At 42.1% G+C, this 24,916-nt stretch overlaps 2 protein-coding genes across 2 annotated transcripts in view; one reads left to right on the top strand and one right to left on the bottom strand.

Annotated features, from left to right (window-relative positions):
* Nucleotides 1–7,898: 7,898 nt before the first annotated feature.
* LOC109450929 (immunoglobulin alpha Fc receptor) lies at nucleotides 7,899–8,696 on the bottom strand. The gene is given in 3 exon segments (XM_088795845.1): nucleotides 7,899–8,098; nucleotides 8,101–8,315; nucleotides 8,317–8,696. Coding segments are annotated over 3 exon segments (795 nt in total).
* An 833-nt stretch (nucleotides 8,697–9,529) lies between these two features.
* LOC109450912 (HLA class II histocompatibility antigen, DP beta 1 chain) overlaps nucleotides 9,530–24,916 on the top strand; it is a 41,968-nt gene continuing 26,581 nt past the window's right edge. The window contains 2 exon segments of the mRNA XM_088796336.1: nucleotides 9,530–17,083; nucleotides 18,720–18,890. Of these exon segments, the coding sequence (XP_088652462.1) occupies nucleotides 18,791–18,890 (100 nt within the window). The 5' untranslated portion in view covers nucleotides 9,530–17,083; nucleotides 18,720–18,790.

Here is a 24,916-nt window from a genome sequence, read left to right as displayed (position 1 = left end):
GCTGAATTCATTTATTCATTCTAACAAGTTTTGTGTGTGTGTGTGTGTGTGTGTGTGTGTGTAATCTTTATGATTTTCTACTTATAAGACTATGTTATCTGTGAGCAGATATCATTTTACTTCTTCCTTTCCAGTTTGAATGCATGTTATTTCTTTTTCTTGCCTAATTGCTCTGGCTAGAATTTCTAATACTATTTTGAATAGAAGTGGCAAATACAGGCATTTTTGTCTTCTTCCTGAAATTATAGGAAAAGCTTTCTGTCTTTCACCATTAAGTATGATGTCAGCTGTGTGTTTTTCATATATGGTTTTTATTATGTTGAGGCAGTTTCCTTCTACTCCTAATTTGTTAAGTGCTTTTATCATTAAAGAGTGTTGGATTTTGTCAAATGCTTTTTCTGTATCTATTGAGATGATCATTTGGGTTTTTTCCTTCATTCTCTTAATGTGGTATATAACATTGATCCATTTTCATATGTTGACCCCACTTGGCGTATAATGATTTTAACATGCTACTAGATTCAGTTTGCTAGTATTTTGTTGAATTTTGCATCAATGTTTATAAGGATATCGGTCTGTATTTTTTCCTTTCTTGTAGAGTCTTTTCTTTGTCTGACTTTGGTGTCAGGGCAATGCTAGCTTCATAGAATGAGTTAGGATATGTTCTCTCCTTTTCAATTCTTTGGAAGAATCTGAGGAGGGGTTGGTATTTGTTCTTTAATGTTTAGCAGAATTCACTGGTGAAGCCATCAACTCCAGGTCTTTTCCTTGTCAGAAGGTTTATGATGACTGATTTAATCTTCTTACTAGTTACAGGTTCACTCAGATTTTCTATTTCTTTTTTATTCAGTCTTGATAGGCTTTGTGTTTCTAGGAATTTTCCATTCCATCTAGGTTACCCGATTCTTTGGTTTGCGATTGTTCACAGTACTCTCTTTTCATCCTTTCTACTTCTGTGGCATCAGAAATAGTGTCCCCTCCCTGTTTCTGACTTTATTAATTTGAATCTACTCCTTTTGTTCTTAGTCAAGCTATGTAATTGTTTCTCAATTTTGTTAATCTTTTCAAAGAACCAATGTTTTGTTTCATTTATTTTCACTATTGTTTCTCGATCCTCTTTTTTATTTATCGCTGCTCTAATCTTTATCGTTTCCTTTCATCAACTAGTTTTGGGTTTAATTCTCCTTTTGCTAGTTCCTAAAGTTGTAAAGTAGGTAATTGATTTGAGGTCTTCTTTTTTAATATAAGCATTTACAGCTATAATTTCCCCCCTTAGCACTGTTTTCACTGCATCTTGTTAGAGTCCTAGGGTGGATTGAGATTTGTAAGAAGAATGAGATGAGAATGTGTAGGTACATAGAAGGGATTGAGGGTGGGTTATAAGAAAGCCAAGGAAGGAGTAACTAAGGGAAAGACCTCTTCTTTTTGCTGCCTCCATATGAATAATTTAATATGAGGGCTTCTAGGATCGCATGTTTATTATTCAGAAGGTTTCTTAACTTCCTAGTTCAAATTTTTATGCCCAATACCATGAGAAGAAGGGCTATAAACTAGGTATTCTTATTTTTCCAATAACTTCTACCTTCTGTTTCACGGATCTTTCCTCTTTTAGACTCCTCCACACCCCCTTCTAGAATACACCTAAGATATACTGTCTTCATTTTGCTTCCTCAATTTCCAGGAGTGACAGCTCTTAAATCTCCTGAGTGCAGCCCTTCACAGCCCAAGGCCCTATTCTTTTGGGACCGTTTGCTAGAATAGGAGGGAGAACTTGCAGTTGTTAGTCACACATAGGTGCTGGGAATTAACCAGCAGGGCAGCTCAGTTGTGGAGCCTGTGTCTTCAGAATCCTGGGAATTGGAGAGAGATGCAGCTGGGAAAAGAGGAAGCTATAGCAGTGCTTGGATGATACTGAATAATGTCCAGCAGGAGGGAAGGGGAGGCAGTGCCAGGATTCCATAAGAAAAGCTGTTCTGTGGGATAATGGACAGTGGTGGCAGTTGTCAAGGAACCCCAGACATGGGGTAAACAGAGAAAAGGGAGCATGTGATGGGGTGGAGAATTAAGAGGTGGAATGAGATTTGTAAGAATGAGATAATAATGTGTAGGTGTGTAGAGAGATGAAGGTAGTTACCAGCACAAATGTCCAATAAGAACTTGCTAGCAGAGGAGCTGGAGTCATGGGAGGGTGTGGGAAGAGTAGGCGGGGCAGATTCTACAATTCCCTTCATATTCTTCCAACTCCACCCCCAACCTCAAACAGGGCAGAAGAGAAAAGGCCTGAAAGGGCAGGCTTTGGCTTAAGTGGGAGGGGCGACAGCCCTAGTGAGCACGAGGTGAGGCAGCAGATGGTCTTAAAGAAAGCAGACCTATGGAGATGACATCCCTTTAGCTCTGACACTTTTAAATGAGCTTTCCTGAATGGGGTTCCTCCTTCACCACACTCACTACCCCAGAGCTTTCAGGCCACATTCCCAAGTACCCCCCCACCACCTGGGCAGTTGCAGAAAATGATTGTGGATTTGAGTCTTTGTCTACCTACTCTTTTGTCATTCTTATCTCCCAACTAAATAAAACCACTAGGAAAAATGGGAGGTGGGAAGATTTAACCTGCAAACAGTCAACAAAAACTTCAACGATTAAGGTCTGGTCCAGGTGGCAACTGCTCTTGAGATTTTCCTGTGGCCCGTGGGCTACACTGGTCCATCTCTCCTGTAAGTTTCTTTAGCACTTTGCACATATGAAAACAGGTCACACATTGAAAGGGGGAAGGGAGCTACCATGTACTGAGCAGTGCTAGATGACAGAATGCTACATATTTTATCCATGTCAGCTTACCTAATTGTCAGTTAGTTCGTCAAAGTAAACAGTGTTATTACTAGTTTACATGTCAAGAAATGGAAACTTAGAAAGGTTCTTCCTGCTCAAGGTCACAGAGCTAATAAGTAGTAGAGCTAGGACTTAAGCCATACTTGTAACATGCCTCTATTATATCCCCTTAAAAATATTTTTAAAAATATTCTGTTCTGAATAAGAGACAACTTCACCTAGATCAATGGTTTTCAAACTATTCTGCACAACCCAGAGTTGCTTCAGGGGTTCCACAAATAGTATAAAAATTTTCATATACCAAAAAAAAAAAAAAATGAAGATTTTAAATTACCCAAAGAACTCATGCATCACGTTTGTCTACTTTGCGGCAAAATTCCATTTTAAAAAGGTAAATATTGCCCCCAAAAGTTTCAAAATTATTTTTCTAAACTGGCAAATGTTCCCTGATTGATAAATGTGGAGGAGAACCAAGGACTGACTGATTAAAAATACAGGAAACACATTCTAAACTAGAGCAGCTGGGTGAAGAGAGACATGTGGTTGGCAGAATGAGAAAGACTTCTGGACTGAAGGGGCTGTGGGCTCAGGGCACTGGGCACAAGGCACCAGGAGAGGAGGCAGCTCAGGATATCTGAGCCAAGAAGTGGGATCTGCCCTTAGCAATGACACTGGACTAAAGGCTTTGATGGTGGCCCCTTAGGTTACCCTGCCCTTTCTCCTCTGTCCTCTGCCTCCAGCTGCGCAGATTCTAGTACGCAGTGAGGCAGAACAGAAGTAACCAGATGAACCGAAGGTATTGTGGCCATCACTACAGTGACAGACGTAGCAGTCAGATTACCCCTACAACAGCCCCCTTCTTGCTCCTAAAACCTCCTTCCTATGTTTCTTACCCTCAGGAAGGTTCTCCAATAATTAGGGCTGGAACTGCAGCACATCTTCATCTGGGGATTTACACTTCTGGTGTTTGGCTTCACCCCTTCCCAGCACTCCTCATCCTCCCTCTGACGTGGTGAAAAACAGGTGAGCACCCTACTTAAAAACACATTTGCAGCCCACCACACTTGTAATTAAATGATATCTCAGCATTTGCGTGATACATTAGACCTACTGTTTACATTTGAGATATTCTTTCTAATGAGGTGGCAGAGATGGCTATATAAAAAACACATGTAATAAACATTTTCGATTTCCCTCTTATGTTCCAAGTTCATTTTATTTAGTGGTTCAGTCAATCACTAATGTAAAAATATTTACTAAGTACTATGTTAGACATTCAGTAAGAAAAGAAGACAGTAGGTATTTGACTTGATAATTAACTTGAAGAGAATGAAACAGGTATGCAAAACAATCACACCACCTTGATTCCTTGATATGACCAAGAACAGAGCAGGCCCAGAGCACAAAGACAGAAGCAAACAGAAATGTGCTAAGTCATTGTCACTTCTGTGTAGATAGCACCTGCCAGAACTCTGTTGGTGCCACTCCCCTAGGAAGAGCAGTGTGGTAAAGGCTGCCTCATTTTTTTTTTTAATAAACCTTTAATTTTTTAAAAAATTTTATTGAGGAATATTGGGAACAGTGTGCTTCTCCAGGGTCCATCAGCTCCAAATCATTGTCCTTCAATCTAGTTGTGGAGGGCACAACTCAGCTTCAAGTCCAGTCGCTGTTTTCAATCTTAGTTGCAGGGGACACAGTCCACCATCCCATGCGGGAATTGAACCGGCAACCTTGTTGAGAGCTCACACTCTAACCAACTGAGCCATCCCGCCGCCCCTCTGGAAGCTCAGCATCAGCTCGTTGTCTTCAATCTAATTGTGGCGGGCGCAGCTCACTGGCCCATGTGGGAATCGAACCGGCAACCCTATTGTTCAGAGCTCACGCTCTAACTAACTGAGCCATCTAGCCACCCAAGGCTGCTTCATTCTTATATGAAAAATGACATCATCGGTGCCTCCAGGAACATGGCATCCACCCCCACAGGTCACCTTTTGAACTCAAGTCTCACTACATTCATGCATGAAAAGTGAAAAGATACATTAACTTCAAGCTAGGAAGCCTTTCTTATACCAAGCTCTAAGAAATTTATTTCCACATTTCTAGCAATGCAACACAACAAAATTGAGGTATATTCAAGATGTAATACTGGCACAGAAGAGAGAGCACCTAACTGGGGAAAAGAGAAAAAAATAAAGGAAAGTTTCATGGAGGAGATGACATTTGAGCCAAGAGTGTCACCAAGACGCCAGTGGCAGGAAGGGTATCAGAACAGCACCACTCCCAGCTCCTTCTGTCCCTGCTGTGCCTCTGCCTGAGGCCTTTCCCAGCTGGTGACATTCTACTGCTCCCTGAGACCCCACGTGAAACATCACCTCCCTCGGAAGCCTTCGTGTCCCACCACCTCCAGCTGCCAGCAGAACTGATCGCTTTTCAACATCACCTTCTAAAGATCACTGAATCGCCCCGTAGCATCGAGCCACATTTTATATATTTATGTATATGTGTGCGTGTTTGTTTATTTACTTACTAACTTCTTTTCCCTGTGAATGGCCTTTCCAATTATTCAAAGCTGGGAAGGACTTCAGAAACCCATTACTTAAATCCCCTTCTTTCAGAGGTGAGAACATGGAAACTTAGAAAGTTTGTGTGACCGGCCAACGTTCCCCTAACTCACTGTTAGAAGAGATAGTATTTAAAATTCCAGCCCTGAAGCAGGAAATTTGAGGGAGGATAATTAGAACCTTATACATTAGATATAACATATCTCTCAATAAATGCGAGACGGAGACACAGGGCAAGCTGGACGCACACAAAGCCCAGCTGACAGGTTAGGCGGCACTAAGACCACGGGGCGCCAGGTCAGGGCTCTCAGGCCCTCAGGCCCGGGCACCGGGGGTTGGAGTCCTGGCGGGGGCGCAGCACAGAGCCGGGGAGCGGATGGGATGGGCCGGGGCGGGAGGACGCGGGACTGTCGCTGCTTCTCTGCTTGGCCCCCTGGGGAGCTCGGAGGGTGTGCGGGTCCCCGGAAAGACCATTGCAGAGGCTTATCGAGTGCCAGGCGTCTAACGGGACGCAGCGCCGGTCGCACAGACATCTACAACCAAGAGGAGTTCCTGAGCTTGGAAAGCGACGTTGGGGGCACAGGCGGCGACCGCAGTGGGGCTGGCCATCGCCAAGGACCGGGGGCAGAAAAGCAGGTCCTGGAGCGGCCGCGGTGTGCAGACACAACCATGAGCTGAGCGAAGGCTTAGTGTTGAAAGCGCCCAGGTGAGGGCTGCAGGCTGGGGCTCACCGACAGCCGCGGGCGCCCCGCCCAGCGAGCAGGGGCAACCGGGCCCACATAACCGCCCGCAAGCTGTCGCATGGAGTAGGAAGGGGGTCTTTGAAGCTGGGGATTGCTGGGGGAGGGAGCTAGTCCGAGGACCAGAACGAATATGAGCATGAAATGAGATGAGATCGGCCGGAGTATATCAGGTCTGGCCACTGACTGGATGTGGGGGTGAGGGGATAACTTCCAGGTGTGCACTGTGGGAGATGGAGGCCCTGTAAAGGAGAAACACTTGGGAGGGGGCAGCGTTTGGGTTTCAGATGCTTGAGGGACGACGCCATTGGCCTGTCGGATGGACAGTTACAATAAAGGGCGTGGAGCTGAGTAGAAGGCTCTGGGTTAGATGAGATCCTCCAGGAGAGGAGATCCAGTGAGAAGAGAGCAGAGCGCGCAAAGCACTGACTCCTAGGAACGTGGACAAATGTGATGTTGGCTAAAAGGAAAAGCCTGTAAAGGGTCCAGAAAGTAAAGAGCGGGCTTTAGGAGCACCAGGCAGAAAAGTGTCAAAGAAGCTGAGGTTGAGCAAAGCCGTGAACCTTATCACAGAGACAAGGCCCCTGTCACAGAAACAAAGGAAAGGATGAGGGGTGGGAGAAGGGACAGGCTGTGGGAGCTCACATTTTTCGTTTCTTATTTTCTTGCCAAGTGGAAGGCAAGGTCATCTGCTACGAGTGAGATGGTGGACAAAGTGGGTAGGAGTTAAGAGTGACATGTATTTAGGCAGTTGCTAAGGTGAGAGGAATGCCCAAGGACAAGACATAGGCATGGCAAAATTGTCACCGGTGTCACCAAGACTTTGTAAGGTCACAGATCTTCTACATGGCATCATCTTCTCTAGCAGTAATCAGCGGCCAGACTGCGGAGAGCCCTGATGCCAGCCTAAGGAACTTGGGCGTATCTTCTCTGCCAACTGGTCCCAGACTAGCTCAGCTAGCCAAAATCTCCTGGGAGCGTCCTTAAAGTACAAACTCCCCAGAATCACTGCCCAGAGATTCAGATTCGGTGGGTAGTGAAGTCTGGAAATCTATATTTTTATTATTATATTATTTATTTATTTTTAAATTGATTTTTATTAGATTTATTGAAAAAAACAAATTTATTGGAGTGATATTGGTTAGTAAAATTATATGGGTTTCAAGTGTACAATTCTATAATCCATCATCTATATATCGCATTGTGTGTTCACCACCTAGAGTCAGTTCTTTTTAACAATGGGGAAAGCTTGTATTAATACACAGTTTTTAGTGTAGGGAAACTAGAAGCACACCTGTCATGGAATATATGGTGTGTTTAGCAAACAGTATTAATAATTAATGTATTATTAGTACTAATAATTAATGGAATTCTAAGTGTTAAGGTCTTATAAAGGAGGATGTAAGGATATTTGGTTTTGCTGATGAAGTCAAGACAAACTGAAGTTATGAGCTAGAACTCTTATAGAGGAAGGGTGAAAAACAGTCTGCAAGGAGAAGTGAGAATGCTTTGCATTATTTTTATCACAGGAAGTGAGTTAAACCAAGACTATAGTGAGCGTTTTATCACCAACGTCCAGGAAGGTGGGGTGCACATATATCAGACCCATATAAGAAAATACCGTTTGGTTGGCTTGGAAATGGACCCAAGCTTCTTAGTGCCTCTTTCTCCCTTGTGTTCTCCAAGCAGCTTTGCAGGCCCTCACAAGTAATTATTCCTTTCCACTTGCAGTGTCTACCTGGTGGTCATTAGGGGGTATTCCAAAGGTCTATTCTGTCTGACATTTCTGTGTACTTGAGGTCAGTTCAGGTAAGTCTTCTAAGTGTGCTTTGTGTGGAAGCTTATGGCTGTGCCAGTTTTCAGCCAGTATGGCCAAGAGAGCCACGAGGACCAGCCCTGCTGCTCCCATTCGGATCTAATTCTCCATCGTGTAACCTTGGTTCACGGTATCTATGACTACAAGTCCAGGGCTGACCACACGTAAGGGCTGCCACTGTGCCAACCACAGCACCTGTAGTTCCCTGAGAAGCTGAGGTTCACAGGACCCGGAGTGAAATTGCCTTGGTGTTCCCCATTTTGGTGCTGTGGCAAGGCAGCTGCTCTTTCTTTGGTCAGTAAAAATCTATCAAGTGGGATGTGTGCTAAACCACCCTGGAGGGAAATATTCTCTCCGCTCATCACCACAAGGGAGAAAGGGTTTGTCATTCAAGCCTGTCACCACCATCTCCAGAGCTTCACTATGCTTTGACCAGCTGAGTGTTTTCCTGTGTCAGCCCTGGTAACGCCCTGCAGTGTTTGTATCCATGTGCTTAATGATGAATTCGGCTACCTTCTGAAATCCCCATCTCCTCGCCACCACTTTGGATGTGGAGTTTTGCAGGATCTCCTGTTGATACAGGTAAGACTCAGGTATTCCACATCACTGAATCTTCACAGACTCATTCCAGGGAATCACAGAACTGGGCACCGCAGATGTCTTAGGAATGGGACATTTCCCTTCCAGTGCCTGAATCTTCTGGATTAGACAGGGCACGAGACAGAGGAGGGAGGTATCTCTGGGGGCCATAATTCTGACACAGCCTCAGTCCAGTGTGCCTCTTGTTAGTACACATTAGCACATGACAGACTCTTACAAGACATTAAGATCCACAGGAAGCATGCGGTCAAAACCTAATGTCAGAGAATGTCTACATGGATTGCCCCACAAGGATTGGTTCATGGAAATCTATATTTTTAATTAGCTCCCTGGTGATTCCCATGTAGTCAGGTAAGTGTTGGCAGACCGTGAACTTGTTTTACTCCCAGCTTTATTGAGGTACAATGGATGAATAGGAGTTATATGTATTTAAGGTGTACAACTCAATATTTTGATATATGTATACATTGTGAAATGAATGCCACAATCAAGCTAATCCATCACTTCACATAGTAACCATTTTCTTTCTATGTGTGTGTGTTGGGGGGGGGGGGTGTGAGAACACTTAAGATCTACCCTCTTAACAAATTTCAAGTATTGTTCACTATAATCACCGTGCTGTACAGAGATCTGCAGAACTTACTCATCTTACATAACTGAAACTTTGTACCCTTTGCCAGTATCTCCCCATTTCCACCTCCCCCAGCCTCTAGTAACCACTATTCTACTCTTTGTTTCTGTGAATTTGACTATCTTAGATTCCATATATAAGTGAGATCATACAGTATTTGTCTTTCTGTGTCCGGCTTATTTCACGTAACATAATGTCCTCCAGGTTCATCCATATTATCACAAATAGCAGGATTTCCTTCTTTTTAAGGCTGAATAATACTCTATTGTGTACGTGTATATCACATTTTCTTTTTCCATTTATCCATCAATGAACATTTACGTTGTGTTTATGTCTTGGCTATCGTGAATAATGCTACAATGAACATGGAAGTGTAAATATCTCTTCAAAAATTCAGATTTCGGGGCCGGCCCAGTGGCTCAGGCGGTTAGAGCTCCATGCTCCTAACTCCGAAGGCTGCGGTTCGATTCCCACATGGGCCAGTGGGCTCTCAACCACAAGGATGCCAGTTCAATTCCTCGAGTCCTGCAAGGGATGGTGGGCTCCCCCCCTCCTGCAACTAGCAATGGCAACTGGACCTGGAGCTGAGCTGCACCCTCCACAACTAAAATTGAAAGGACAACAACTTGATTTGGAAAAAAGTCCTGGAAATACACATATTCCCCAATAAAGTCCTATTCCCCTTCTCCAATAAAAATAAAAAATAAAAAATTCAGATTTCATATCCTTTGGATGTATTCTAAGAAGTGGGATTGCTGGATCATATGGTAGTTCTATTTTTAATTTTTTATGAACTTTCATACCATTTTCCATAGTGGCTGCACTAATTTCCATTCTCACTGATAATGTACAAAGATTCCCTTTTCTCTACATTCTCACCAACTCTTATCTTTTATATTTTGATAATAACCATTATGACCAGTGTGAGGTGATCTCTCTTCTCATTGTGGTTTTGATTTACATTTCCCTGATGATTAATAATGTTGAACACCTTTTCACATACTTACTGGTCATCTGTATGTCTTCTTTGGAGAAATGTCTATACAAGTCCTTTGTCCATTTTTTCATCAAAATACTTGTACTTTTGCTGCTGAATTGTATGAGTTCCTTATATATTTTGGGTATTAACCCTTATCAGATATGTGGTTTGCAAATATTTTCTTCCATTTCATGTATTGCTTTTTGAACTCTGTTGTCTGTTCCCTTTGCTGTGAAAAGCTTTTTAATGTGATACAATCCAATGTCTCTATTTTTTGTTTTTGTTGCCTGTGCTTTTGTTGTCATATAAAAAACACTTGCCAAAACCAATATCAAGGAACTTTTCCCCTATGTATTCTTCAAGGAATTTTATGGTTTCAGAACTTACATTTAAGTATTTAATCCATTTTAGTTCCATTTTTAGAAAATTTGAATCTTCCTTTCTGATTTTGATGCCTTTTATTTCTTTTTCTTGTCTAATTGCTCTGGCTAGGATTTCCAGTAGTATGCTGAATAGAAGTAGTGACAGTGGGCATTCTTGCCTTGTACCAGATCTTAAAAGCAAAGCTTTCATGTTTTCTCCACTAAGTTTGATGCTAGCTGTACGCTTTTCATATATGACTTTCATTGTGTTGCAGTAACTTCCTCTATTCTTATTTTGGTCTTAGCAGCCCCCAGGATTCTAGAGTGTGATGAGTCCTGTCAGTGACCCAAGACAGGTGAAGTAGAAGCCAGTCCCTCGAGCAGCAGAAAAAGTTTGGGCACTACATGTGTGGTCCGATTCCTTCCCTCCTCAGGAAGAGGCTGCTCACTCTGCACTGATCCAGGGAGAGGAGCTGTGGCATATGCCTGCATTCCCATTCAAACACTCTTTTATACCATTGCTTTGCGCTCTAGAAAATGCCAGACCTGTCAGCTCTCAGAGACAGGAGAATTAGAAGCCAATCCCTCCAGTAGCAACTGGAAATGTTGGAAGGCTAGATGTATAATCCAGCTCCTTCCAGGAGAAGCTGGAGGCTTGATTTTATTGCTGGAGCCACCCAGGGGGGAGGAGCCATGGGGAGTGTCCACACACCCGGTCAAGCTCCCCAGAGGATTAGTAGTGATCACCTGCCCCATCAGCAACCAGAGACAAGAGGGTTAGAAGCCAGACTCTTGGGCAGCAAAGGAAAAAGTCAAGACACTAGATGTGCAGTCTGACTCCTTCTAGAAAAAATCTGGGAGCTGGGCTTTAATCACTGGAGCAAGGGGAGGTGGGAAGGAACCCACAGGCCCATTGAAAACCATCGTTTGTTCTTTGTAATTGCCAGGAGACTAGGGAATTCCAAGCCCCCTGCCAAGGACAGGCAAATTAGAAGTCAGACCCTCAGTCAGCAGCTGGAGAAGTTAGGGTGTTAGATGTTCAGTCTCATCCCTTCCCAGGAAAATCTAGGAGCTGGGCTTTACCACTTGCTCTCTCTGTGCTGAGCCAGAGAGAGAAGCTCCAGGAAGTGCTCACACCCTCATTCAAAACTGCCTCTTGTTCTCTGTGTCCCTTGAAAACTAGCAAATACTGGGCCTGCTAGTTCTCCGAGACAGGTGAGTTAGAAACCAGACCCTCAGGTAGCACCAGAAAAGTTAGGGTGCTAGATGTGCGGTCCAAACTCTTTGCTCCTTAAAGAAAAGCTGAGAACTGGGGGTTTCCCCCTGATTGTATGGTGCTGTGCTGGTCATGGGGTTTATGGCAAGTTTTTCCTATCAGTTTCGTTGTAGGTATTTTCTCACTTTCCTGGTATGCAAGACTCTTTTGAACAATTTCTGGATTTCTCGCAAAGGGAATTGATCCATGTGTAACTATTGATTTAATGTGTCTGCAGGGGGAGGGGGAATCCAGAACCTCCTCTTTCACCACCTTGCTGATATCACTTACCCCTGGGGATTTTTTTTTAAATAGGAAAATGACAAGATCAGTGCTGTGTTTTCAGAGAAATGCGAAGTGGATTGGGGAGAGTAGAAACTGGAATCAGGAAGATGGGGTAAGAAATCATTATTGTTATTGTTTAGAGATATGTAATGAGAGCATAAATTAGAATGACGAAGAAAACAGCAGTGAGGGGGGAAGAGGGAATTGTGGAAATTCTAATGTGGATGCCTAACAGAATTTGAGAAGTGGTTGAGATGTTTTGTGGGCATTCAACAGGCGGACTTGTGAGCTGCATGTCACATTTCAGGGATGTAACCATTTGGCCTCTCGACTTAGCTCCAGCAGCTCCTAGTCTAGGCAGAGTACCTAATCATGGAATGTTCTGGAACCTTAAAATTGACATCCAGGTATATGGTGCTCAGGTGTCCTATGGGCAAGGAATTGAACCTAATCCACAACTGGGATTCAAACATGGGTAGAACTGACTGTGAATTACAGAAGTGGTTGAAGTAGGCTTAGATTGAAAAAAGAAAGTGTCCCTAAATGAAAGTCACTTTGAATGAAGAAGGCTGAGCACAAGGCAAAACCCTCACAGGGAGTAACGGGTGCAGGTACAGTTACCGCACCTTTACCCGACCCACCCCCACACTAAGGTGCTTGTGTACAAAGCCAGTATAAAGGAAAGAACTAAATCATGAAGGACCTAGAAGCTCTGATTTGGGACATTTCTCTGAATAGCCTGTTCTCTAGGGTCACATGGGCATTTTCAGCCCTCTGGAGGGAAGAGGGGTACTAATGGCAGATTTCCAAAAGAAATAACTGTGCTGGGTGTCTGGAGGTCCCAGGAAGCAGGCAGCGCTTAGAAGTTAATCTCTGAGCAGCACAGAAGATGCACAAGGAGAAGAAGGGACATCAAATAGAGAGCTGCAGAGGTGCCGATAACCTTTGGTCATTTGTGGGATCCCTCAGGGACCTGAGAGGACATATTGTAGAGGAGGAACTTGAGACAGGACTGGAATTCCTACTAATCAAACATGAGGGCTCAGAATATTGGGTTTGGAGATATCAGTGTAAATATGAACATTTGGGGGTTTTGTATAGGAGTCCAGAAAATTTTTAAGTTATTTTTAAAACAAGTTATGTCAAACTTGCTTCATTTGCTGTAAGGACCTGGCCCACAGTCACATATGCTGCAGGTAGTCATGGTCTCCCGGCTCCTTGGGACGCTGTGTGTACAAGAGCAGGCTTGCAGGACCTGCCAGATGGTTTCGGTCATGGGATGTGCTTTGTTTGCGGTACCTGTATAACTTTGCTTCTTCTCCGCCCGCGGGCAGAACACTACCCCTCTGGCAGGCCACCACCAGAGGCTCTCCCTAGTCATAAGTCTCAATAAACCTATGTCCCGCACCCAGCCACCTGGTGTGTTCTTTGGGCTTGCGGCTTCTCAGGCACAAATCTTGGAACAACTCTGACTCAGTCTGCATATTTTCTTTATATTTTTTAATAAAATAAAGTTATTAGATTGATATGACAAGAGAATGCCATTGTCTGTATATTTAATTTTTTAATTACTTAATTATTAAATTAATTTTGCATTGAGAAGATAGATAGGTAGTTTCACAGCTGGTTAAACATTTTTTTGTCCAGTGTCTATTAACCAATGACTTACAGTTAAAGTTTCTGCTAAATGTGCCACAAAGTGCTGCCTTTGTCACTTTCCCATTCTTCTCAATCCTTAGTATGTAATTCAAGGTCATGCATGTTCCATTTGAAGCTCTACTTCCGTCTTTTCAGTACGTAATTAAAGCATTTATGTTTTAAATATCTAGAGATCAGTTCTATAATGAAAATGTCTACGAAAGAATAATCTCAAAGGCCATTACCTTTTTTTACATTTCCCACCCTAGTTAAGCCTAAAGTGAACATCTCCCCTGACAAGAAGTGACCCCTACAGCTCCCCAACATGCTTGTCTGTCACATGACAGATTTCTATCCAGGTGACATTCAAGTCCCCTGGTTCATGAAAGGACAGGAGAAAACAGCTGGGGTTGTGTCCACCAACCTGATTCATAATGGAGACTGGACCTTCCAGATCCTTGGTGATGCTGGAAATGAACCCCCAGCGGGCAGACGCCTACACCTGCCACGTGGAGCACCCAGCTTGGACAGTCCTGTCACTGTAAAGTGGAGTGAGTTACTCCCTGATAACCATCCGGCCTCCACATTTTGAAGTGCAGGGATGATTTGGTTCTGGGGTCCACTAATCTTGCCTTATGGGTCTATATGCTGGGGTCATATCTGCCCCCAACCTTTTTATTATACAAGCCCCTGAGAATAGTTCAGAGCTGGGGGCAATGGAGACTTACCCATCCCTGACCCAGGGGGTGCTAAGGATTCATAGATCTCCGCACTCGTCAGAAAATATAGGAAACTCAGGCACCTTCCTGAATTGCCCTCACACCTGGGAACTGTTCTCTTCCTTCAGCCTCTTAGCCATTTCTGAATCAGCAGAATCAACATGTGTGCTGTTTCTGAGGCCACACCCGAAGTCCCAGGACTTAGGGGTCCTTTCTACATTAAGAAAGGTGTGTATCTTTCTTGGTTCTCATGCTGGTATTCTACACCAGGCTCCAGAATCTCACACAGTACCTGAGGGGGTCAGCAGGTGGAGGTGAGACTGACCCTGAGGTCTATTCGGCCTAGAGCAAGATGTTGGCTAGACCGTAGGCTTTGAGCGGGGCGCATCCTCCTTGTAGAGAGCATCTTTGTGCATCCGAGGAGCAAGAAAGGTGAGCAAGCCTGAGAGATGACTGAGGTTTGCCTTTCCCCTGACTTATTCACCCATCTTCCATGGTAAGGGACTGATACAGAAAAACAATGCCAGAGAGTTCTGGAGGCCACTGAAATTAGATTGTCAGGGAAAAAAGATGGCGTATAGGAAGAGAGAAATCCCTAGGCTGGTCCATTATCCCAGCCAAATGCATGAGGTCGCCAGGGGCTCAGGTTCATGCAGGGGGTTCATTTAGTCTTCACACAGCCCCCGCCTGAACTCCCAGTGATAGAATCATGGGATGAGTTGGAGAAGTTTATCTAATTGCCTAAGGTATTATTAATGGCTGAATACATTCTCTTTCCTCCTTTCATTTTAGTTCCACAAGGCCCATGAAAAACAGGTAATATTCCTGCCTTGTTTTTCTTAGGGAGGTGGGGTTGCAGATGCACGTAAGTCTTTTCACTTCATTGTGACTCTGAGGCACTTACTGGGAAGAGTCTTAGGCCTGAACTTGTCTTTCAATCTCAGCCCTTGGGTGAGTGTGAGAAATGAACATTATTACTTTGCTCCATTGATGAAGGAAACCCAGAAAAACTCTTGGTTTCCATCAGGCTCACTCAGTCTCTCGCCATAGTTTTTCTTTCTTGGGACTCAGAGGAAGAGGGGTCAGCAACCTAGGATAACTTTTTATTTTACCTCCACCGTGTTCCTAATCTGACTCAAAAGACTTTACATGTCTTGGAACCAGTGTTTTTCTGGGTTTCTTCAGTCTCAGAGCGTGGGACAGACCCCCAGCTTCCCAAGAGGATGTTAATGCCAAGTAATTGCTCTAAAACAAGTTTCTATAGTTCTTCTTTTTAATTCCATGCAAAATTTCTCTCACAAGAACTCCATCCAACTTCCCTTCTTTTTAACTCCACAAATAATAAAAATTCAATGTCAGTGTTGGCTTTCTCTTAAGAATATGAACCAAGTCATCTCTGCCATTGCTTTTCATGTCTGAGGATTTTGGTAAACAGTAGGAGTTAATGAAGAAATCCATTATTGTTTATACATGGGCAAGAAGAAAAACATGAAGAGAGGGGATATCCTGGCTACTGGGTAAGGTGGCGATATGGACAGGGGCCCCTGTGAAATTGCTGTAGATTGTTGGTAACAAACATGAAGCTACCTTCATCCAGGTAGGTTGGGGACCACTATTCTTAGTTATTCAAGGATGAGCAGACCATCATTCTGGGTTATACAACCCATATTCACACAGCACTGATTCAACATATAACTTATTAAGAGCATGTTTTATCATTACCATTTAGAAATTAAATTAAGATCAGAATTTAAAGTTAGAAACATAATGTAATAAACGTAAACGTTTTTCTTTGCGTACAGTAATGAACGATCCTTGACAAAAAAAAGAAAAGAAAAAGGCTAAGATTTTAATGCACTGACATATAAAAGATACAGACTTAACCTCTAGGTCTGTATGCATCAGACCCCCCCAGACCTCCTGTCAGTAATTCACACAAGGGGACATGCACCCCATTGTTTAAAAGGCTCAAAGCAATATATGCAGCACTCGGTCTCAGACATAGGCCTGCTTTTAAATCCAAACTGATGGTGGGTTTTGTGTTCCATATTAAATTATCCTAAGGTCAAGATAGGGGACATGTTTGGTCAAAGCGTTTCTTTCACACAAAGTATAGAGTGTTGTCTCCCAAGGCACGTGCTGAGAGCTCAGATCTCTGATGGGCTGAGTGGATGCTTCTCTCTCCCTGTGTCCTTAGGAGCAGCACCTGCATCTTGTTTCCCCAACCCTTGCCAGGGTCCATTCCCAGGGCTGTACTCCCCTCATGTAGCTCCCGTCCCAAATCACGCTCTGCATCTTGGACCAGCTCCCCCATTTCCAAGAGAGGTGGAGGCTGAAGGTGCAGACTGGGTGTGACTGACCCAGAAGTAAGTATAGTGGGAGGCTTGCAGAAAGGATAGAGACATTAAGTGAAGGAGTCCAGGAAGAGAAGCCCCGGATGTGGCACATCAACCACGGCTCCTGTAACCAAGTGCATGTACGGCTTCATTTAATCCTCATAACTCAAGGACGAGGACACGGTTTTGGTGTTTTTTCCTTATCTATTTCAGGTGCATCTGCAGTGGCCGCTGTGAACCAGACACCGAGGAGTAAACAAAGCAGAGCAGAGCAGCGGGGAGCCGAATCCTGGACTTATTTCCCCACACCTGTTGGGGGAGAAGGGGCGGAGGTGAGACAGCTTGATGGGGCTCTGCCAACCCAAAAACTTCAGGAGGGTCTCTGTGGCTGGGAAAGAACAGGCTGTGAGAGGAAGTGGGACCACTGTCAGGACTGACATGGCTCAGAAAGATCCAACCTACGTGGAATTGGGGCTAAGAGGAGGAAAACTGAAATGGAGACATCATAATCACCTGCCTTTTAATGGGATTATTTAGAAATATGTCATTGAAGTTGAACCTTGAGTATTTTTTATTTGTAGTGATTTTTCTGAATGGATCATTTTTTTCATAATTTCATGTTAATTCTTAGTATCAACAGGAATTAATTTGATTGTTATCAAGTGACATGATATTTACTCTTTCATATCTTTGATAATTTTGGAGGAATATGATAATAATTTGATGTTTCCAGACATATAATCAGAATGTAAATTTTTTTTATTTATTTCATTTGTAATTATTTTTATTTTTATTTCTTCTTGAAATTTTTATCTTCTTTATAAAATTATTAGTTTTATAAGAGAAAAATATTAGTTTCCCTACCATTTTCCCAGAATGTAAAATTTACTCTTTGCTTTATAAATTATTTGTTTTATTGTAAATTTGTGTAGAACTGTAGTAAAAGCCACTGGTACTTATTAAGAAAATGAGAGAAATTATTAAAATTAATTTGTTATATTTATTCAATTGTTGTTTTTCTGTTTTGAACTAGTCTTGCATTATAATAATTAACATTTCTTGATACCTTGCTATGTGCAAGACTGTGTTATGAGATTCACAAATACTGAGTATTATCCTAATTAGATTTATAAATAAACCAATGACATAGGCTCCACAATAATCTCCATTCTACATGAGAGAAAACTAAGTCACAACTGGTTAAATAACTTGTCCACAGTCAGGAAGCCGAGAAGTAGCAAGAAAGGGGCTTCACAGCCAGGAAATTTCACTCTGAACCTGTGTCTAATCACCTTGCCACAATGAATCCTCACTCAAATAGAACCTCAAGTTAAATAATTTTAAATGCTTTGGCTTAATTTACCCCCATTTTATTTAAGTACTTAACATTTTTGTTGGAAACATATTCATTGTGTCAGTATGTCTCTTAGGTTTTGTGTTTAGGCAAGCGCATATTTACCACACATCAGGAACCATCCACAAATTTGTTTGGGGGAATTTATTTGGTATTTAAAAATTATTTTAAAAAATAATATTGAAATGCAAAGAAAAGATGGTCCTCAGAATTTTGAGGTAGGAAGTCTAATCCCCCTAGACCTTTAACACACAGCTTAGGACCTGCTCATTCCCAGAACATGTCCATGCAAGGGAGGTGGGCGCGACAATCACCATGGAGTGGGAATGAGATTTCTTGGGACCCATTCCAGAGCGAGGAAAACATTAAAAACAAAACAAACAAACAAACAAACAAACAAAAACCACAAGCCTTGTGACTCACCCAGGGGTTCAAAATGAGGATCCCTTTTCTTATACTGTCTCTGATTAATCTTATGCCATGAAGTATCCAATCAAAGTTTGGCTTTACACCAAATCTCTGCCCGGAGAGTGACAATTCCTACTAATTGGCCCCTTTTTCAGAATCTGGCCACACCATAAGGCTGTCCTGACTCATCATCTCTAATATTTTAGGAGTGAGGCCCATTGAGTGAGAGCTGCTCTGACTGTAATTCTCTCGGCCCCCGCCTTTCCCGGGCTCCAGGATGGTGGGCCTGCAGGCCACTGGGGCCCTCTGGATGGCAGCTCTGATGGTGTCCCTGGCAATGCTGTGCTCCCCTGTGGCAAAGGGCATAGACACCCCAGGTAAGTGCAGAGCTGCTGCTCTTAGAGGGCCCAGCTCAGGAAAATGACTTTAGGGGGCTTTGAATGTGGGCCCACTCCACAGAAAGGCTTTGGGGGTCCAACATTGCCCGGGGACCACTATTGCCACCAGAGAGAGAAGGAAATCAGTGTGTGTGTCTGTAGGGCACAATGGTACCTGGTGGTCTGGAATGACTTTGGAGGGACAAGGTTCTCACAGAGGGGTCACCAAGATGACATTTCAGGTGTACAACATAATGATTTGATATTTGTATATATTGCGAAATGATCATCATAATAAGTCTAATCAACATCCATCACTGTACATAGTTACAATTTTTTTCTTGTAATGAGAACTTTTAAGACTTACTCTCTTAACAACTCCTGAAACTAATATAATGTTGCATGTCAATTATACCTCAAAAAACCAAAAAACAAAACAAACAAAAAAAAGCAACAAAAAAGACATTTCAATATCAAAGATTGTGAAGGGGAAACCATGTTTAGTCTGCAGTACCCGGGATCCAAGATCACGCTGTAGAATCAGTGATCCAGGTGGAGGCCTCTGCCACAGAACCAGGCAGAAGCCCCTCCCTCCGGACCAGTGGTGGCCAGAGGAGCAGAGGAGGATAATGGTGACAAGCTGTGGTTAAGGCCAGCAGGATACCCACTGCAGCTGACTGTCCCCCACGTCCCCACGTCCAGAACTCCCACATCCAGCACATTAGGACAGGGCCAGAAAGGGAGTGAGAAACAGGAAATGGCCTCCTCCTCAAGCTGCCTCTCTTATGCAAAATTTAAAATTATGACTTCTGAGTTCCTCCTTGCACTTCTTAATTTCTAGTTCCAGTTCACCACCAAGATCATGCATGACAGAATGGTATAGTAGTTTATGTTAAAATTCTACAACTGAAACAGGTTCTCATCCATATTTCCACACTTTGCTCTGGGCCCAAGTACCTTGTGGGAGAGATATGACCTTAATCCACAACTGGGATTTATACATCAGTAAACCAGATAACATACTGGGGATCTTGAAAGCTGATTGCAAATGCTCCTGGAAGAAATGGGAGGAATAAAGTAAAGCTTGATGGGGTGGGGCGGGGATATCAGTGGATACAGTACAGATGACACTGCGCTTGTCCTTCTCCTGGACCCAGCCCCACCTTAGATGTCTCTGTGTTCTGCGAGAGGGCTATGGTGTAAAAGAAAACATTGAGTCACTAAAGACTTAACACCTTTACTATGAGAAATTCCTGCAAAATGGTGGGTCTAGTGGGCCTAGAAGAGGTGGGAAGCCCCAGAAGTCAGAGTCCAGAAGCAATCAGAATTCTGGGTGAAATAAGACAGGAGGGTCAAAGGAGGTGAGCGTTGGCACAGAGATGATGTGAGGAATAGTTCAGAGTAAATCAGCCGCGTAGTGAGCACCAACCATCCTTGTTGTCTCTACCCCACACTATAGGCTAGAGATGTACCCAGGGCGGAGTGAACATTCTCTAGACCTACCTCCTGGCAGAGTCAGAAACCAGTGTCTGCACCTATATTGCAGCTCCAGGATGCATGTTCATAGGAAGTGAAGTATAGAGACACCGGAGAAAGTCCCTGGAGTCGCAAAGAAGGCACCAGACACATCTAGCTCTGACACACAGGTATTTATAGGTCTCTGGGATGTCTCAGGAAGGATGCTAGGTAGGGAGAAGTCCCAGAGGAGACTGGGGCTTAGAGACCATCCAGGGTGGGGACCACTTTTCACCACACTTCAAGTTTCAACATGTATTAAGTACTTTCTATGTGTCAGGCCTTTGCAGGTTTACGTGTGAGTAGGATCACACACAGGCAGGAATTGGAGGGGTTTGGGGTGTTGAGCAGAGATTCAAAGGGGTTCAAGCTTTAAAGTAGACCTGACCCTGGGGTGTCCCCTATGTCCTCTTCTGTCACGGAAAGCTTGTCACCTGCAGCAGGACAAACGTAGTGGGGTTAGGACTCCCAATGTAGCTTTGCATCCTCTACGCCTTTACAGCCGCTCCCTTCATTTTCTTCCCTCTTGGCCCCTCAGGAGAAGGTGGTCTTCCCGGCAGATGTTACTAGCCCCGAGGATCAGTGAGAAGTCAGGGGCACCTGAGGGACATGACGTTTCCCTCCCTCCAGGTCTCCACAGCCCACATGCTCTGAAATTCCAAAGCCAGCGAAGCCCAACAGTGAGCTGATGGAAGTTGGAGGAGGAGATGCACACCGTGGGAGGCTGCTCAGCGGGGCTCCAACAGCCGTTTACTACCAGGCTCAGTGACATGTACCTTAGCTACGGCTTATGAACATCTAACACTATTAACTATGTCCTCCTTCCTGAAATTTCTGCTCCCTTGACTTGTGTGATGAAATATTTTTGTAATTCTCCTGCCGCTCTGCTTCTTCTAAGTCTCTTTGAACGCCGCTCTTTCTATGCCTGTTGTATAGTAAGAGTAATATAACAGAGCTGAAGTAAAAAGTTCCCTGATGTCTAGTTTTTGCTTATGCCACATGTCCAGTGAGAGTCAGCAGAGCAGCTCTGGCGATCACAGGTACTCGGGGAGCCAGGCTGACAGACCTTTATCTCAGCATCTGCTCGCATAATCTCTCCAGCTGAGTGAAGAGAACCTAGTGAATCTGTACACTGGCTCTTAATGATCCCTCCTGGAAATAACACATCAATTCTCACATTCCATTGTCCAAAGCAAGTCACGTGGATATGTGATTTGGAATCAAATGAGTTGAAGTCTTTGGAGGTTAGAAAGTATTCAGTGAGTACACATTAAATAAGTAATTAATTACTCATTTACACCAGAGACATATACTGACATATACTATGTACCAGGAACTATGCTAGGCATTATAGATATAAAGAGCTTCTGGTTCCTGCAAAGTTCACCAATTATCTGCTGGTCAAAAGAGGGCCTCTGGGATGCTGGCAATGTTCTATTTCTTGACCTAGATACTAGTTACGTAAGTGTTGGCTTGATAATCATTGGCTGAACATTATTGTTTTGTGTATTTCTTACATATGTCTTCTGTTCACAGTAAAAAGGGTTTAAGGAGAGAGGTAAAGAAGGATATTGGTTATTTGAAGTAAAAACAAGAAACCAATAAATCAAGCAGAAATATTGAGTTTTAATAATGGTTGGAACAAAGAACATTTAGATGAGATAACTAGTGGGACTTTTGCAACTGGAGAATAATTAATAAATACACAGTCAGACTGAGAAAATCCTGATGTCAGTATGAGAGAATAAATAATAGGAAATATAAAAGAAAAGCTATGAGACATGAAGAATAGAAATAGACAGTCTGATATCTTGATAATTAGACACTAAGAAAGTAGGAGATGAAAAGTAAAGAGAGATGAAATGTCTGGAAAAAAGAATAGATGTCGAGGGTTTAAAGAAAGATGAAATAATTTAGTTTGAAATGGTGCATTGAGTGACAAATAAATTATTTAGAAATGCATATATTTAAAAAGCACACATATCTAGATATACTATAAGGAAACTGTAAGAACTTCAAAAACAAAGAAAATTCTAAACACTTGCAGAGAGAGAAGTTCCATCCATAAAAGAACAAGAACAGATCCATCTGTAAAAGAACAAGAATGAGATAGACATCATTATCAACAACGCGTAACGCCTGCAGGCAATGGGCTGTTACTTTCATAGACGTTAAGAAAAAGAACATTCGATCCCAAAATATATACCCCAACAAAGGTCATTTTAATGCAATGTAGATATTCTTGAACATTTCAACCTTAGATATTTGGCTAGTCAAGGAACCACTTTTAAAATATTTTTAGAAAAAGTACCCCCCTCTCTGCCAAAAAAACAAGAGAAACACATCCAAGAGGATGCTATAAGAAATGTGGGAAATAAAAAATAGAAATTATTCAACAAAGTTTATCTTAAAAAACGGAGACTGAATTTTTTAAAAGGTAGGAAAAACTGTGTTTAAAACAAACCAAAAGGGCGGCCGGATGGCTCAGTTGGTTAGAGCACGAGCTCTTAACAACAAGGACCAGTGAGAAGCAACAACTTGAGCTTGGAGCTGAGCCGCCAGTGGGCAGCCGGTTGGCTCAGTGGTTGGAGTGGGTGTTCATAACACCAAGGTCGCCAGTGAGCTGCGCCCTCCACAACCAGATTGAAAACAACCACTTGACTTGGAGCTAAGCTGCACCCCCATCCCACCCCTCCACACACACACACAACTAGATTGCAAAAACAATGACTTGACATCCTGGAGAAACACACTGCACCCCAGTAAATAAATAAATAAATAAATAAATAAATAAATAAATAAATAATTTAAAAAAACTAAAACTGTAGTTAATATCAACATAGAGGAGGTGGTAAGTGGTAATAATAGGGGAAAACAAAAGTACTGCAAAGTACTTGTCTTTTTTGTGAAGCAGAGAGAATATAGGAACTCATCAGGCTTTTTTAAAATCAATACAGTAAATACATGTAAGTTAAGATAAACCATTTTATAAGTATAATTAGAACATACAACTTTTATAACAGCAGAATTTGGCATAACAGAAGAAATGAGAAAAATGAATAAGAATAAAGTATATTAAATACAACATTTAATAATATGATAATAAAGTTTTAATATAATAATAATTGCAATAAATTGGTTAACCAACTAAAAAGAAGAAACCCTCAGATTGTATGTTCAAGAAGATCTAACAAATTCAAACATAATAAAAGAATATAAAAAGGTTGAAATAATAAAAAATATATTTCAGGCAGATATGAAACAAACATAGCTGACATAACAAATCTAGTATCTGCCAAAAGAAAATTAAAAGCAAAAGAAAAAAAAACTATAATAGTCACGAACACATATGCCCCTGAAAATAAAACCTTAAAATATAAGAACAACAAATGACAGAAGTACATGGAAAAGACTAAAAATGGGCAATCTAAAATAGTAGCTGGAGATTTTAACATATCCTCAAAAACTAAGAGCTGAAGCAAAGAGAAAATAAACAGAGTTATAGGTGATCTAAATAACATAATCAAAAGGCTCAAATAATTAGTTACGTAGAGAGCTCTACAACCAACAAAGAGAATATAACATACACATTATTTTCAAGTAAACATGGAATATTTTTGAAAACTTAACATTTAGTATGCCACAAAGGAAACCTCAGTATGTTAAAATTAATATCACATAAACTTTGTTTTTAGCCATAATGCAATTGAATTCTAAATCAATTTTAAAATATAAATTAATTAATTTCATATACCTATAACATGCAAGGAAATAACAAGAGGAATGAAAGCACAAATGATGGAAGACTTAGTACTCAATGAAAACTTATATATCAAAAGCAATACCTCAAAGGAAATGTCTAGCTTTTAAACAAATTTATTAGGAAAAGGAAGCCTGAAAATAAATGAGCTAATCATTTCCAGTAAGAGGTTGAAAATGTAGAAAAACAGCAAAAGCAAAGTAGTATGTAAATAACAAAGACATGGCAAGATCAATGAAATAGAAAAAAAGTAGGGAAGATAAACAAAATCAAATTTTGATTCAGTGGAACATTTAAAGAGTCTTATAGTCCTCTGACAGACTGTTCAGGAACATGTAGGAGATTCAGAATGAAAAGGAGAAATAATTATATATACATGCATTTTTAAATGAAAAGAAAAATTGTTATGAATAACACTATGCCAATAAGTCGGAAATTTTAGATGAGATGGATAAATTTCTAGAAAGGTCAAAACTACAGAAAGAAATAGAAAACTAAAAGAGTAATGAACATCAAAGACACTGAACTGAGAAGCAAAGAATACCTTCCCAATGGTCCTTGTCCTGATAACATTGCAGTTGGAAAAGTTCAACCACATTTCATAAACAAATCATTCCTCAGTGACAGCCCTTAGATCAATGAGGTGTCCCATAACACTACATCCTTGCAACTTTGTCAAGGCAAAAAGCAAACAGGCTGTAGTGAAGGGACATGTCAGTGGCATCCCTAAGGAGAGTAAGTCCCAGATTTC

The sequence above is a fragment of the Rhinolophus sinicus genome, chromosome 2, assembly GCF_057876585.1.
Source record: "Rhinolophus sinicus isolate RSI-liver-muscle chromosome 2, RSI-T2T, whole genome shotgun sequence".
Classification (NCBI taxonomy): domain Eukaryota; kingdom Metazoa; phylum Chordata; class Mammalia; order Chiroptera; family Rhinolophidae; genus Rhinolophus; species Rhinolophus sinicus.
The sequence above is the reverse complement of the archived record's forward strand: the minus strand, read 5'-3'. Positions and strand labels throughout refer to the sequence as shown.